The sequence below is a fragment of the Colius striatus genome, chromosome 16 (genome assembly GCF_028858725.1).
Source record: "Colius striatus isolate bColStr4 chromosome 16, bColStr4.1.hap1, whole genome shotgun sequence".
NCBI lineage: Eukaryota > Metazoa > Chordata > Aves > Coliiformes > Coliidae > Colius > Colius striatus.
The window spans coordinates 10,415,820-10,433,352 of NC_084774.1; the positions used below are offsets into that span (position 1 = coordinate 10,415,820).

General features: G+C 38.8%; 1 protein-coding gene across 1 annotated transcript in view; it reads left to right on the forward strand.

Moving 5' to 3' along the window:
- DIDO1 (death inducer-obliterator 1) overlaps nucleotides 1-17,533 on the forward strand; it is a 48,282-nt gene that overhangs the window by 1,097 nt on the left and 29,652 nt on the right. Inside the window, exons 2-6 of the mRNA XM_062009487.1 lie at nucleotides 11,201-11,408; nucleotides 11,982-12,092; nucleotides 12,429-13,341; nucleotides 13,658-13,976; nucleotides 16,814-17,026. Of these exons, the coding sequence (XP_061865471.1) occupies nucleotides 11,306-11,408; nucleotides 11,982-12,092; nucleotides 12,429-13,341; nucleotides 13,658-13,976; nucleotides 16,814-17,026 (1,659 nt within the window). The 5' untranslated portion in view covers nucleotides 11,201-11,305. The remainder of the gene's footprint in view (nucleotides 1-11,200; nucleotides 11,409-11,981; nucleotides 12,093-12,428; nucleotides 13,342-13,657; nucleotides 13,977-16,813; nucleotides 17,027-17,533) is intronic.

A 17,533-nucleotide genomic window follows, 5' to 3' on the forward strand; every position in this document is an offset into this window, starting at 1 on the left:
AGTTCAGTCGTTTTCAGTTTATACCTCCAAGTGATTGCCATGTCTCAGTGGTGCGTTAAGAAAATCTTACCATTTTAGCCATTTCTCAAACGTGTAACAAAGCGTATGTGTTACATTCTCCCTGCTGTTTGTATGTTCCCTAATTCCAAACAATGTATCATACTGATTTTCTTGCCTGGGCTTTCATGTTTTCCTTCTAGGAATTTCAGGGAGAATAGAAATGCCAATTCCTTTTCCTTAACTTAACAGGACGTATATAGCATTCCTAATTTTCATGGCTAACTTCACGTTTTTTCCTGGATAATATCTTTAGATTTTTTTTGCAGAAATAGCTTTTTGGAATACTTGGTCATTACAGTCTTGTTTGTCAGCTCTTTGGCAGCAGATACTCAACTGTATTTTCCTTTATTTTACAATAACATTTTCATGGTTTGCTTATTGGTTGAGTTTGTCTTGCTGCTGCATCTACAAACAAAATTTACTAGCTGTTGAAGCAATTTAACTGCTGATCAATGAAAAATGATCATGTGTCGTTACTCTCCAGAGGTAGCATATACTGTGTTAATTGTAGTAGGTATTTTGGGCTGTGCTCCACTTTTATATATGCCATCTCTTGTTATAGTTCTTTGACATTTGGAACCTTCTATAGGAACAAATATAGAAGTAAGCTCAAAATAGCTGCTCAGTTAGGCCTCCATTTTTTTTTCCAAGATGATTCCAGAAATATATTGCACATAAAGGTTTTTTAATACACTTTGGTGGAAGGATAAAGGCTTGTGTTAGCCTCCAGCCTTCTTTGATACCCTCATGACTCCAGCGATTTGCAAATCAAATAATTGTTGATTTCAAGAGAAGCATTTAAATAACGAGGTTTTCTTTTTACAGTGTTTGCATTGTTTGCTTTGAGCTCTTTTTTGTTTGTAAGGGATGTTTTAGTTGTTTTCTGTAGATACACAGATGACATTTTTGTTCTGCTGCAAATGTATGTACACTACAAAATATTTATAGACTTAAAAACTGTTTAGATATAATATCTGCAATTCACACAGTGCTTCAGAGGCTGCTTTTCATATAACTAAGAGTTGTCTTTCAAGTTTAAAAAAACCCAACAAACCTGAAACTCACCCAAGCAATGCTAATAGTATTGTATGAGTCCAGGATAGTAAATAAAATTGAACAAATATTTTTTCAATGTCTAGTGGACTCATCAGAAGGATGTGTTGCTAAGATTTTATGTCAGAGGATTATGTTATTTTTTCTTCTGATTAAAATGTCTTTGGAGCTGTAACTTGCAACTATGGGATTTCAATTCTGTACAGCCTGTAACTTCAGATAGAAACATTAAATGGGGAGAGAAAGGACTAGGATTATAGGGGTTAGTCTAAAATTTAACTGATAAAATGGAAGAAAGGACTCTACTCAACAAGAGTGAGATGAAATGGTTTTTAGTTGACAGAAGCAGTAGTGTCTGTCTGCACTAGTATTCGCTGGTGCACTTCCAGGACTGTCTCTTGCAGTGCTGCAGCCAATAAGGCAGGATTTAAGGGAAAAAAACCCCAAACCTGACATTTATCTATTTTACACAAGATCTGGTTGCTTTTTGTGTGCTGTCAAGCCTCTCTCCTCAGGAGGAGAATCTTCTGTCAACTGTCAGCGCTTTCAGGGTCGTACTGCTATTAGCCAGTTCGGCTGACAGCAGTAACTAGACATGCTAGAGGATACAGCTGCAAAACTAACATTTCTATTATAATTAAACTTACATGTAATAGTTTAAGATGTGTAACTAATTAATGTACTGTTGTAATGTCACCTTGACAAAAAGCCACTACAGCTTTACTAGTTCATGTAAAACTGAGAATAGGGGTTTTTAAGTAAGTATTCAGGATTAGATTTGGTAGTTGTTGCATTGTAATCTTGGATATTTACAAATAAACTGTAGGATGTTGAAGAGTTAAACTGTAAGGTTCTCAGACTTGGCACTAGTAACTCTTGCTGTTCAGTTAACAGCCATAATAGGAAAGAAGTAATTTCTTAGGTACTTTAGCAGAGGAATTGTTTCCTGTACAGTTGTTAAATTTATTTTTCAATGCTGCTGAAGAGATCAAGTTCAGTAGCAGAAATGGAACATTAGTCAAATAAGTAGTATATATTTGTAAAACAATTTCATTCAAGATGCTGGCAAAGGAATGCTAAACATATTGTATGTTAATACCCAATAACAGTCAGGTTTGTAATTGCAGTTTCTGTTGCCTAAACTTAGGACTGTGGCTTGTAAGACTAACTTGTACTGGAGCCTTTAGACATTTACAGACATGATTATGATCACAGAAAAGTGCCTTTTTTTTCCCCTTTGTTCTTTTTTCTTTTTCCCTTCTATGAAGATCATCACCACTGTTTGTGATTCTGTTCACAACTTTTCTTAATGAGCAAATCATTAAGAATCATTGCTATCTCATTTTCACTTGTACTGCTCAGAGCCTGGGAGCAGAAGTAAACCCGACCAAAAAGTTGCATTTTATTTTGTTATCTTTGGGTAAATTTTCATTGTTAGGGCAGATGATGGGATTAGCTTACTCAGAAGAATGTGAGTAACAGCTTGAGAAGGTATTACAGGAGTAGTAGAAAAGCCAAATGTCAGTAAGCCAGTAGAGTGTATCTGCTTAGTCCTTTAAGCACTCAGGAAATTCAGGAATAGGATATACCAATGGGATATATAGAAAACTTTTCCTCTTAAAATGAATGTTTCCTCACACTAAACTGACTAGGAATGTTGTTTATCAAACACAATTAGAGGCTTGCAGGTTGGAGGATGTGCATGGTAGTAAGTGTCTTCTGCTAAGCCTTTTCCTGAAGTTCTGTTAGCTCTTTCCTCAGGAGTTGACAGACAGAGCAGTGCTGGCAAAAGCTCTAGTGTGTCCACAAGTATCTTAGAATCTGCTTGCTAATGTAACTTTTTTCCTTCAGGGAACTGGAGTGAACTTTAAGAGTCTTGTTCCCTCCTAAGATAAACTACTTCCCTACTTGGAAAGGCTTGTAGTAGTGTGTTGATAGAGCTTTCTTACACATGCAGTCTCCTGCAGCAGCAGGTTGGTGCACGCCTGCTGCCCCACCAGGCAAATAAATGACTCAGATGGGTAAAAGTACAGTTTGACAGGTGTAGTTACACCAGTATGCAGTGCTCATGCCAGCACAGCTCTGTTGGTTGGGGATTGTGCCCTTTAACCTAACTTGTGCAATTGTGATCGTGAGCCTCTGTAGTATAGATATGATCATACTCTTGCCTGTTATTTCATAAAATAATATTTGCTAGCCTTCTGGAGGGCTTGTTGCTTAAGTGCCTCAAATGTTTCTGTGAGAAATTACTGCTTAGTAATGGGAACATCACTGTGGTTCAAAGAAGCATTTTTTGCTGCTTACCCAGAATAAAATACATTTGTAATGCTTGGTGCTGTTCTGGTTCTCCTGCACTGCCTACTGAGTTGTCCATCCCTTCTTTATTTTTTTTCCGACTGTTCTGATCCTAAATGGTGCAATCTGAGATCATTTTTTAAAAAGTATTTTACTGTGGAAGATGATTTCCTAGTCTGAAAGACATCAAAATAAACTTCAATGTGTGTGTCCTTTGTTTCGCACAAACCAGGGAGCTACTTTATGCCTTTTTTTGCCCAAACTAGTTATGTCATGCTACTGAGTCACTCATTTTGTCTTGTGTCTAACTGCTGCTGTGCACTGGTTTGCTGGGTGTGTATGGGAGTCTGGTTCTCCGCATACACATTAAATTCAACACTTCCAGGAGGGCCGCCATGCCCCGCGAATGTGCAGGATTGCTGTCCTGTGCGTGCGCGGTTTCCCATCCTGTGAGGCAGTGGCCTTCTGAGGCTTACGTAAGGTAAGTGAGTAGCTGGACAGAAACCATGGAAAAGATGATGGTGTATACATTCATTTCAGATGTACAGTGGAGAGGGAGTTTAGTAACAGGTGACTAAAGAGATTTTAGTTTGGAAAAGTTCATTTCTTTATTCTTACAGATACCAAGCAAATGGGTTTCGTCGGTTTACTTTATAAGAGAAGTTATGTCTTTAACTTCTTGGAATTAATCCATTTGCTTGGTTATTTTTAGAATTAAGCTCTTAAGTTGGTTTGCTATTAAGTTTATTGTTAATTTAGCATATGTCTTGTATGTCTCTCAAGTGGGAAAGAGTGTTCTTGTAAAATCTTGTAGAAATGTATTGAGTTGCAATTTTCATGATAGAAAATGTGGCAGAAGATTGAGCACTTCTTCATACTGGGATTTTTTTTTTAATAGTTAGCATTGAAATTTTAGATTTCAGTAGTTGATATCAACTTGGTATCATGTAAATGTACACTGAATGGAATCCCCTGTACCAAGACAAGCATTTTGCACCATACCCTGGACATAATGTTTTTTTCAACATCAAATTAACAAAAAAAAACCCCTGCATTCAGAGCCAGAAAGTCTGCAGATCATGAAACTTTTTGGAAGGATGTATATTTGAGTTTCATGGGATATCTGATGGTAGAAAGGTGGTAGTGATAGACACTGCTGAATTATTTGTAGTACCACAGTGTGGCACTGAAAGGTCTTACAGCACCTTTGAAGATTTCTTGATAAAATACCAATGAGATTCAGGAAGAGGGTCTCAGCAGATGTGTAGAAGCCTCTGAAACTTTCCCCAGAAGTCTGATCACATTGGTGTGCTAGGATGTCCCTGGGAAACTTTTCCCTCCCATTGAACACTAGTGTGGTCTGGGCACCATCGCACGCTTCTTTCCACCATCTTCAAAGAGTACAGATTCTCTATCATCAAGTGCAACCATTTCTGTCTTGGGGGTGCTTTATCATCCCATGCTACTCAAGTTAGTTCTTATCTATTACTTTCTACCAAAAGTTTTATGGATTTCTGCCCAACACTCAAAAATGAGGCTTTACAAGTACTAGAACCCTTCTTTGTAAAGGGAGATGGGGAGGGGAGGGAAGGAGCAGCAAGTCTGAGTGAAAGGGTGTGATGTGAGACTGTATGATGGATGTCAGTGGTGCCATTCCTGACATATCTTATTGTGTTATGTGCATCTGAGATTGAAATACTGTTCTGATACCAAAAGCTGCCTTAAAACCAGATGTTGGTGATACCTTGTCCTAATTTGACTGTATAGCAGGGTTCCTGTTTGCCTAGAATTAATTACTGCTTCATGCAGTATTTAAGAAGAGTGCACCTTTCTTAAGTTAGGGTGAAGTATTTCTGAGGAACATGGCTGTGTTACTGAATTAGATACTGCTGAATCTACATTGTGTGCATTTAAATGTAGTAACTTTTTAAGGGGGAATAATGTATTGGCTCCTGTAATTAATAGGAAAGTGTTAACTGCCACTTTTAAGTTGTTAGTATGGCAGGTATATGAGGTAGTAGGTTTGTTTATAACCTTAGAATTGATTTCCTGTGTTTAACAAATAGCCAGCAAAGCATTTACAGATCAGTCTTACCATTTTTGTAGCATTATTTCTTGTTTTTATTCTTCTAGATCTGTCTGGAAGCATTGAAATACTTCAGTTCTAGGCAAATTTTGTTTTTAATGTGATTTTTCAGTGTAAACTACTTCTAGCATGAAATCTTTGTATTTGATAGGATTGTCCAGACTTGAACTGCAGCTTGTCTGTAGCAGTCGTGTATTGAGGTAGTAAATTATTTGGTCTGCAAGGGTTCAGGATCACAGCTGTTTTCTTACATCTTCCCATATCCAGGCTCGAGCCATATGGCTGCATGCTCTCTAACTCTTTGACTCTCTTGCTTCTCTCTTGTCACAACATTCCCATTTCACAACTTTTTGAAAGGTATTTTCCTTCCTTCAGAAGGAAATCAATAAGTAGTGGATACCTGAAAGTAAAAGACCATGTACTAGTTGTACTTGGTTGTCTGATTTTCTGTTGCTTCTCCTGGAAGTAGTCTGCTCTCACATCTTTTGTGGATGAACAGATGGAGGGAACCACAGTGAAACCCTGTGTATGTGCTTTTCTGCAATGTTGGTTCAGAACCTGTTCCTGCTGTCCTTGGGGCCAGTGGATTGTACCCATTGTCCAGGGCCTGAATGGAACTGCTCATTTGTGTACACAGTGGAGTTTCCCTTACTGATTTCCTTTGGGCTACTCTTATAGTTATTGTTGATGCAAGAGATTAATTTTGCTGCTCTATAGTAGAGAGTAAAGGTTTCCCACGTCATCTTGACACACAGGGAGGCAAAGTACTTTTCAATGGGATTAGTCTTCTGAGTAGGAGTGGCATTAACTAAGCCTTACCAACATTTTAGTTGCTTTAGAAATTATGTCCTTGTTCCCAGACAATGTAATGTATTTTTTCTTCTCTGATATTATTATACTTGCTTATTAGGATTTTTTTAACACTTGAAAAAGGCATGAGCCAAGCCCAGTGTCGCTTTGACAGGGAATAAAATGAGCAAACAATGTCAGTTGTGATTGGGATCACTGTTAACATTCTGGAAAGGATGGTTTCTGTCCTGTTCATAACATCCTGCAGTTTCTTTGCTATTTGGGAAACCTGTCCTGGATATTTTGATTGTACACAAATACCTTGTAGGTTGAGCCTTCCAATTCAGAAGAAATTCTAATTAAAGCTGGTATCTTAAATACTGACATAGGCTGGTTTTGTGTCGGGAGGTTGAGCTGAGTCTGGTCACTGAAGGATAATAGCTGCTTTTAAAAGCTAGAAGGTATGCAACTCACACTTTGAGATATCTGCCCTGGCTATTGAATTTCCATAATGTATTTGAAGCAGTAACTGGAGCTTCCATAGGAAGACCTTAAAAAACATTAAAAGTACCTTTGTTTCTCCGTCTCAGTGGAATCAAACATTTACTAGTTAACTGGTCACACTGAACTGCAGGTACAAGGGTCTATCACAATAAATATAAGGCAAGCCTTACCTCTTTGGATGTTTCTGTAGGGGTATGTGTGAGGTGTTTCAAAATCAAAGACATCCTTCTGTAGAGTTCTTAAGGTGAGTAGAGAATAAGAGAACTGACAGGAGCCAGGTACTAATCATATGGACTAAAGTATTTGTGCAAAGTGCTAAGTACTGAGATAATAGACGTTGTGCAGATTGCAGCAAATTGACTGAGTATTGAAGAGTGCTGACATCCAATAAAGTGCATTTTGTCGTCTAGGATTAATGTGAATGAGAAGATAAAGATCATTGGTCTCTCATGACAGAATCTTTATGCAGTCAGTGGATTCATTGAATGCTTTATTTCCTCCTCAGGGAAAATAAAAGCAGAGATACTGATCTGAATGTATATTTGTGGATAATGTGTTGAACTGGCCTTTGTTTCAAAACACAAACAAAAAAAAAAAGATGGGGAAAAAGCTTTACTCTGCTACCATCAGGTTAAGATGTTGTATTGAGGCATCTTAAAAAGGGCTTAATGAAGTCAGCATCAAAAGATTCGGGTGTCTTCAGGCTGCCTGTCCTGCAGTGTATGTGTCTCAGCTCTGAGTTACTGGCATAAATAATCTCTTTTCCTTTTTGCCTGAGACTTGTAAGATGTTGGGTTACAAAGATGGCAGTAAATAACAGTATACTTTTCTTGAGGTTTTGAGTTTTATCTGAATGTGAGGGATAAGGTATTAAACAGAAAAGGAAAGATTACAAGATTTCTTTTTGTTACTATTGTTTAATGAAGGTGAATTGGAGGATGGATTTTTAAGATGTATCGTGTGTTTGTGAACACATGGTAATCCAGTAGCAGGATTTGGAATTTAGAAATCTCTTTTTTGTCTCTTCTAAATTGGCTGCTGATAATGCTCTGGAGTTTCTTCAAGCCATATATACTGAAAATCACACAGATTTGCAGTAGATGGAGAATCCCCAGGAAGGCTGAGTAGGAATGATCTAGCTCTACAGAGTGGACAGCCCTGTGTTTTCTTGTTTTCCACTGGTTGAGAATGCTTTACCAAATGGAAATGTACAGCTTGTGACAGTTTTCTGGTTTTTCTAGGGTAGGATACTTCTGTGCTTGGATTGCTTCTGTAGTTCAGGTCCAGCATGAGTTCAAGTGTGTAACTTGTTTGGGGAACCTGCAACATTTTACCTGAAACCTAATGGAGGAGGAAAAACCCAAATAAATGTGTTCTTGACTGAATGTTCTTTTTTATGATACTGTGCATCAGCTTTATGCCTCACTTCTAGACAAGTGACTGTAGTGTTGCCCTGGAATGCTCACGTTATTCCAGTTTGCAAGGCTAAATCAGTCTTGATTGAGGGACAGTTAATGGCATCCTGCTGGCTGACACCTGAGGAGCCCTTGTTGCCAGGTGGTGGTGTGCCTGTGCTGAGTGAGACAGCAGCAAGGTGCTACACCAGCCCAGGCTGCTTGTGGGCATTTTGTTGTCCATCCCTTTTCTTGCACAGCTTTGCACTAGTTCTGGTGTTTGTGGGTTTGGGTTTTTTAAGCCTTTTGGATCCCTCTTTGATGAGTTTACTTTCTGCTGAATTCATGCGCTGAGTGTTTCCTCACGAGTTGGATGACTGTGGCAGAGGCACGTGGGTGGATGTGGCGTAGACCATGTGAGTGAGCACAGGAGAAGGCAGCAGGACAGTGGCAGCCCATATGGTGTTAGGGCTGTGGTTTTTTCTTCATGGTCCAGAACCATGAGTTTGTCTATATGATGTAACCCTGGGGATCAGCCTGGGATTGGTATTAGCAAAGCTGGTTTCATCTATGGGGGGAGATGTTTCCTTCAGGAAACTCATGTTTTATGTTTCTGACTTTCTTTATGCATTTTGCCTGTGCATTTCCACAGTGGAGATTGCTTATCACAAGATTATCAAACAAAACTAGAGCTAGAGTATATATGTTTGTTATTAACATCAGTTGCCTTTTAGTCCCATGATTTACAGAGATTCTTTCCTCAGGTTTTTCAGAGGTACATAACTTCAGTGTTTTCAGTGTACTGAATTTTTCTACCTCTCAAATTTGAGATTATTTGAGGTGGCATTTCCATTACAGGGTTTTTCTGTAGGTAGTAATAGAGGTAATAATAACGAGAAACCAACCTCTAGTGCAAAAAGATGTGTGATTCTTTCACAGGATCTATTTTCTGTTACATCAGAGCTGTAGACTGCACTGTGTAGCCTGGCCACTGGGTGGGAGAGGACTAATGTTGTAAAATGAGTTCAGCAAGCCTGAACATCTGAGAAAAGAGGATGTGTTTGCAGTTCGAGAATGCTTTAGTGATATGGCTCAAACAAAACTGTGACAAGCGTGTTGCACACCAGTACTTGAACACACAGAAAACAACTGTGCACCATGCACAGGATCCTTCAGACAAATCTGTCTTTAGGATGTTACTGGATGAGTTACTCAAATAGGATGCACTTTTTACATGTTCTTGAGGCGTCTTTTGGTTTATGGTTTAATATTAGAGTTGATCAAGAAGTGATTAGCTGACTTTCCCTCTTCCTTTAGGCATATGATTTAAAGTTTGTGTGATGTGTGATCAGTTGGAGATTCTGAACAGGGAGATTGAAAAGTTGTTACAGAACAGCAGCATGGAAGAAGACACTTTAAACTCAGAATGTCTTCAGCCATCAGTGACTGACTCCCTGGACATAATCACTGATTCAGACAATGGAGCAAAATACCTATTAGAGCAGGTATTCAATACTGTGATGTGTGGCACTAGGGTCTTCAAAATTAGTTTATTCTCTTGTGGGAGGTGGGATTTAATATTTTGCTTCTCTCTTTGGATTGGGAATAGTTGTCTGAGGGAAAGAATGTAGATAATGTGCCTAAGCACCTACAGAGACAGTACAGGGGAAGGAAGTACTGATGTGCATCTAGCTGCATGCTCATGTTCTTTTCCTTAATTCTGCTTTGCCACAGTCATGCAATTTTAAGATTTATTGTTCATGAAATAATAAAGTGATCCACTGATGAAAGTCAGCCTTAGGGAGGAGTTTGTCTTTTCCCTTCTCCTTATGTTTGAGATGGTGACATAGCATTGGGTATCATCTAGATATGATCATTATTTGGAAATAAAAGTGCTTTAAACAGCAAAGATGCTTTAAGACTGGGGAGGGCTTGGGAGAGTTGGAAAAGATGTCCTTTAAAAAGAAAAGTCAGACTGTGTATTGGCATATCTAGGAAGGATTATCTGCTCTGTTCTTAAATTTGTATCTCACCTGGAGTATTAACAATCAGCTTGCTCTCCTTGGAAAATATTCTTAATGTTTTAATTATTTCCTACACTTCTTGTGGCAGTTTCCTGCATCTGGAATTGCCCAATGCTGTCTCGGAGTCTCTGTCCAGAGTTGTTCTTTTCTCTTTACTGATTTATTTCATAAGGCAGTTCAAACGTGTCTTTCTCTATCATGTCCATTTGGGCATCCTTTTCCACCCAGATTTCTTGACATCGTTGTTGTAGCTTGGTGAGGGACTTCGGGTTCAATGCAGGCATTTCCTAGCTCAGGTGCTTGGAAGCAAGGAGTCAGTGTTGGTGTTCCTTTGCCCTTCTGCAAGTGAATGGGGAACCCTGGGCTGAGCAGTTGTTGTTCAAATGCTTTAAATGAAGGCCGTGTCACATGGAAATGTTTCCTGAGGATTAATTTTTGGGAAAACGTGTTGTTATTGATGTAATGTGCTGTCCTTGAAAGCAAGCTTCTGAAATGTTCTGTATTGCCAACCTTACTAATGAAATGGCCAGTGATAAGTAATGTTCCTTAATTCTGAAACTCCAACTGTGAAGTTCTGTTATTCACTTGCATTTAAATCCTCAAAGCTGCAGATATGTTTTGTGATAAAATTTAGTACAAACTGATAAATGTTCTCTAGTTGAAGCAAGGGCATGCTGATGGAGTTAGCAGCATTTCTGCATATTCATTGCACAGTTACACACTTAATGAAATTTCTCTCTGGGAATGCTTTTTAAAGTTGTAAAAAGAATAGACTTACTGATTACAGTTTGTTACTGTTCTGAAAGACGTGATGGGTCAGGACTGGAGGTGTTGGTGTTGTTCTGACTGTAGAAAACTGTCAAGAGAGCAAAAGAAGGGAATTGGCTTTATAATGGAATAGAGGCAAAACAATCCCACATTTCTGTAAACTGTAGTCAGGGAGTTCATAAACATATTAATGACTTACTTTGTCTCTTTTGGGTTTTTTTCCTCAGGAGCCATCAGGAAAAAGACGATTGAGAGTACTTGGTCCTGCTGACGGCTCCGAGGCTTAGTCTTGCACTTCTGAATGGGGAGATTCAGCATGTGCTGGGAGGATAATGCTGAATGACTCTGATCCTTTGCTGCCCTCCTCTGGCTCTCCTTTTCATTCCACTCTGCAGGGAGAAACCATTCCAACCATTCCATTGAATGCTGGGTCAGGTAAAGCACAGAGAGCACAGGCATTTTACTTGGAATTTATATCTCAGGATTGGAATTCCCTCTGCTTGTAGCTTTTAAAATTTCTTCACCTTCCAAGATAAATGAAGATGTAAACTTTGTTTTCTCTCATTCCCTTATTTCCGTTTTCTGGTGTGAATATAATTTTAGTTGTTTGGTTTCCTTTAAAAGAAATTACAGTTAGTGATTTTATTTTCATGGGGGAACTTAATGGAATTTCCTGTTGGATTGAAACAGTTCCAGCTTTTTACTGAAGGGGAAAAGCCTCAGGGCAATAGGTTCATAAAATGAAAAGAATTTTTGGGGGAAACATCAGAAATTCTACCACTATTTAATAAAATTTCTTCTATAGCATCCAAACCCATCTATTTAACTCACTACTTTGTGTTTGAAGCAGTTGAGTCAACTGTATTGGTATTGAGTGACTATTAGTGATTTCAGATTCAAGTGATGTATTTGTTACAATAACATGATGACATGACATCAGAATATTTAATATTGCTAAGACTATGAATATTTTTGTGTTTGAGTTTTGACTTTTCTGTTTCTCTTCAGCATTTCAGGGTGAGGACATTGGTGTCCGTACTATGGAACACTCTGGAGGTTCGCAATCAGTGCCATTAGACTCTGAATCTAATACTGACACCATGGAAAATAATTCTCCTGGTAAGGTTTCTTCCTCTTAAATTGAGCAGAAAAGATGATTATTTGTTTGGTTTATGTGCATATATATATGTATATTTTTGAATAACAGGGGAATTTGTAACAGCTGGCTTACATTGGCATGGTGTCCACTGATGTACTTCACAGCTACTGCTGTTGTGTTGCATCCCCAGAGAGCATTTTATCTGTTTTGGGGATCATAAAATGAGGTGGAGATCTAGATTTTGTCACATTAATAATAAATATTATGTTTAATGAAATAATAGTACGCTGAGAAAGACTTCTAAGCAAAACCATCTTCCTTCACTACCAGTTTGATAACTGTTCCTTTGTTTTTAGCATCAGTTTTGGATGATAAAGGTGATCAGAGCAATGAGGAGGAACAAAAACCAATGAAGCCTACAAGTAAAGAGTTCAGGAAAACATGGGGCTTTCGAAGGACTACAATAGCTAAGCGAGAAGGTACAGGAGATGTGGATGTGGACTCTAGTGAGCAACAGCCACAACAGCAACAGCAAAGCTTAAATCTCAGGCGTAGTGGACGGCAGCCAAAGCGAACAGAGAGAGTGGAAGAATTCCTTACAACAGTAAGGCGCAGAGGAAGGAGGACTGTTCCTACCACTCTGGAAGATTCCAGTGAACCAGCATCCTGTCCAGCTACAGATGCTGAAACTGCTTCCGAAGATAGTGGTGAGAGCACTCCAGATGTGAAACGTGTGACTCGGAGGATTAGCACTAGGAGTTGTAAGGATCAGAAAGACTCCTTAAGCACAGAATGCCCAAAAGATGATGGTGAAGAAGAGGAGGAGGAGGAAGAGGAGGAAGATGATACTTCTGATAGTGATAGTGATGGGTTAACACTAAAGGAACTGCAGAATCGACTAAGAAAGAAACGTGTTGAGCAGAAACCTGGGCAGCTGGCACTGAAGGATATGCAGACACGCCTGAGGAAAAAACATTCAGAACAAGACCCTCCAGAAGCAGGTGAGGTCCGGACTGAAAACCAAGTTGTGTCTGAGTTGGCAGTCAAACAGGAACCTGAAACTGCAGACAGCACTGAGATTGCAAGTCAAGTGGTTGTGTCTGAAGAAGATACTGAAGACCTTCAGGTACAGAAGGAAGCAAAGGCTGCACTCAGCACAAAAGAGATCACAGATGAAGAAGGCGAAGAAGTGCCCAAAAGCAAACCCGAGTCTGAGATTTATGACCCTAATGCACTGTATTGTATTTGTCGTCAGCCCCATAACAACAGGTAGGCAAAGGCTGCAACTGAAAATGCAGTGCAAGTAGTTGGGATTTTTCTGTGATGAAAAAACGAATGATAGTACTTGCTTTTTCAGTGTATGGAAATGAGCTGTTTGCTTTGTTTGAAGTTTGAGGGGTGGGGGTTTGTAACAAATGTTTAAAAGCAAGGATAAATAAAGGAGTAGAGAAAGAACAGCAAGGCAGAGCAGTATACTGGTGCTTTACCAGGATGCTTAAGATCTGCTGCATGAAATACTTGTTCAGTGTTATTTGTCTTTCTGTTTCACAGTGTTTTACTGTTCCTTCTGGGTTTGTTTTTTCAGGTTTATGATTTGCTGTGATAGATGTGAGGAATGGTTTCATGGTGACTGCGTGGGTATTTCTGAGGCTCGAGGACGGCTGTTGGAAAGGAATGGTGAGGACTATATCTGTCCAAACTGCACCATTCTGCAGGGACAGGATGAGCCTGTTTCAGAAACAGACCAACAGGAAGCTAAAGCAGGGCAAGTAAATGTGGATGGCACAGAATTCACCAGCATAGGAACAATTGAACAGAAATCGGTTGAGGACCAAGGAATCAAGGGTAGGATTGAAAAGGCTGCGAATCCAAGTGGGAAGAAAAAACTGAAGATATTTCAACCTGTAAGTATTTTATTTGGTTCTTATTCTTTGTATTGCACTGAGTACATCCAGACAGTGACTTGTATGGCTGTAATTTTGAGGATTTTTTAAAGCTGAATATAAAGCTGAACAACCCACTAAATGTTGCTGTTAAGCAGAAGTTTATCCCTTGTTCTGTCACTACAGGAACTAAAAATGTTGGTTTGAAGTGGAGGATTTAAAAGGTGTGTGTAGGTGTAAGAAAATACTTTGTGCTATTCTGACCTAATGCTTTGGAAGTCAGAGAACAAGGGGTATTTTAATAAAAATGTGAGAATTTTAGATTGATTTCTTACTGCCTTTGAAATAATCTCAAACAATTTTGGACAGTGAAGGTTTTTATTTAACATTGACAAGTGTCTGTTGGAGTTAATTCCAGCTGTACTTCCTCTGTACTTCCAATTAGTCTTTAAAAGTACTGATTTTTGTCCTGATATTTCCTCAAGTTATTATTGCATGCCTTATTTTAACATGAAAATGTGTATTTCAAATTACTGCAAATTCTGCCATAAAATAGAAGATTCAATTTAGTAATAGTGAGTTCTGTGCCCAATTCAAAATACAGGCAAAGCAGCTTCCTCAGCTCAGTGTGCCCAGATGTATAAATTTCACTTTGCAATGACTGTAGTTGTAGTGCATAAGCTGCTGTACTAATGGCAACACCTTGAACAATTTCTTTTTACTATGCCTTGAGGAACATGTTTAATGTTCTTGCTGTTATAATGCCACAGCTATTCATTTTTTTCCCTGTATCAGTTTGTTCTTTCATGCCTAATCCTTAAACTTGAAATCATCCCTAGAATAAGTATTACAGGTTTGGGTATGAGCATCTCTTTGGAGAAATCTTCCTTTTGTAGTCCATTTTCTGCTAAACATTTGTGGAACACTCAGCTTGTAGTCAATTAAAATAACACCATACCACAGCAGCACAGTGAGCTTAATGTATAGATCAGAACGGTTTGAGCTTAATAACAATATATCATTATTTACTATATTAAGATCAATGTGTAGAAAACAGTATTTTTATCAAAACTGTTTTCAAATATAGTTGTAGTTCTGTATACACAAGAACATTTTGGAGTGTCCAGTTCTGTTGGCTTTGGTCTGCATTTTGCTGGCAGTGTTAGTATGAAGTTCTTCTGAGTATCACCAACTACACTTTGATATTAGCACGCTAACATGTTACTTGAATGCCTTGGGCATCTCTCCTTCTGTGAAAGAAAAATAATTATTGTTAACTTTGTCTCTTTATGGAAGAACTGCCTATATGTCAAGTGTTTTGGGATTTGGAAATGGAATGGAACTGCTCTACTTGTATTTGCCAGGTGGTACCACACTGTGAGAGAACTGAGCAGTCAGGTCCCTCTGTTTTAACTGGTGCTGTCCCTCATACCTCAGTTAAGATCCCTCAGTGGCTTGTATAAAGAAGCACTCATCTCTCTCTCTGCAGAGTTCTCTGCAGAGTTCCCTGCCCGTTCTAGGCAAAAAAGATTGTTGCTATTTCATTTGCTGATGTGCTGAAATCACTGTGTTAAGGTGATGGGACAGTCTCAGTATCTAGTTTATCTGTTCCCTTACATCAGTGTTATAAACACTTGGAGAAACAGGGCTGCTTTTTGTTGCTGTCCCTAGTTTTGGTTTGTGACTAAAACCCCTAGAAATTCTCTAAGTACAGACACCAGCACTGCAAGTTTTGTCATCATCTCAGCAAATGAGAAATGTCATCTCAGTTCATCTGAAGTTTGAGGTCCTTTTTGGGGGTCATGAATTGATAGGTCTCTCTTATGCTTTGCAGTAAAGTGCACACAGGATGGAAACGTGTTCTAAAGCACAAGCTGAATTTTCATGGGAAAGCTCCCAGATCCAGATTTTATCAGAGTGCAGCATATGATGCTCTCTCACTGACTTCTGGGGAAAAACAAGCCTCACTATGCAAATAATATCTTTTTCTTCTGGAAATAGTCCTGAAAAACTTAATTTTGGTAATTACAAATTGCAGTTTATTGATAGGGGAGAGCCTGTCTACAACTACAGCAGTTCTGAGTCTTAGGTCACTTGTATTAGGAGTAAAAGGCACAATACCTAGAGGTGATAAGTTGGAGCCTAAAGAGCTTTTAAATATATCTAGACTTTGACCTGATGTACTCTGTTTTCAAAGGCTGGACTCTATTCTAAATCTTAGCATTTGAGGAGGAAATGCTTAGTACACTTGGGTATAAATAGAGAGTAATTATAAAGTAGAGGAAAATACAGGTTGTATATGCAAACTTCTCAGTGTATAGGAAGCATTAGGCTATGACAGAACTGTCTTAGGAGTGTGAGGGTGTTTCTGTAAGTTGGAGCCTTCTAAAATTAAAACTGACAAACCTCTAGAGCAAGAGTTCTTGGCACACCTGACAGCTGAGTGCTTCCCTTTGCACATGTGCATGGTGAGGGCAGCAGCTGATGGCGATATAGAAGTAAAATGTGGTTTAGAGAGGCTTCTCACATGATGTTAGAGGATCAGGGAAAAAAACCACATTTCTGTGCTTATGGGATCTGAAAATTGAGGAAAGCAGGCTCCCTTAATTCACTGATTGCAAACTATAAACAGTATGTTCTGAAAATAGACTATCACAAGAGCAAAATTCTTAGATTTGTCTGGGGTTTTTCTGTTACATCATGAGTTAAAGGTGTTTTCATGCTGGGAATTGTGGTGGTCGCTAACAGTCATAGCTGCAGTCTGCATATGGGGTATGTAACCATTTCATCCTGTCACAAAGTTGTGTTTCTGTTGTTTCCCTTTTGAAGTTTGAACTTACTCCCATTTCAATTTATAGGTAATTGAAGCTCCTGGTGCATCAAAGTGCATTGGTCCTGGCTGTTTTAATTTGGCACAGCCTGATTCCGTGTATTGTAGCAATGACTGTATCCTCAAACACGCTGCAGCCACTATGAAGTCTTTAAGTGCTGGCAAAGATGCAAAACCAAAACCTAAGGAGAAGATCAAACCAAAATCTGAAAAAGCTGGCACACCGAAATCTCAGCTGCAGGTGAGCTGATGCTCATGATGCAAAACAGTTGTCCTGAAGCACAGTGACTGCTCTGTTCTCCTTTGCCAAGTCCTGCATTGGAGAGGAGCTTTCTGGCTTTTTTTTTTGTTGTTCTCTTGCTATTTTTGTGTTGGGAGCATTGTTTAATTCTTCTGACAGTGAAGCATTTTCCTGTCTTAATTGCCACTAGATAAGAGACAGTTTCTTGCAAGGGCCTTCTAGATGGCAGTGCACTTAAAAAAATCTTTACACTTTTAATTCCAAATGATTTTACCCTTTTAAAAAAAGTATAAATAGTTCTTTTATATTCTTAATTTCATTCCAAATTACCTTTACATTTTAAAACACCAAATCATTGGGTTTGGGGAAGTGATTTAGAATTGCTGTGAATTGTGAGCTAATGTGACTGCATTGTAGGTGTGCTTCAGGAAGCAAAAAGCTGAAATCAAAGCCTCTCCTTTCCCTTTTGAAACCACTATAAAATAGGCAGTAGTTTTTCAAACAAAA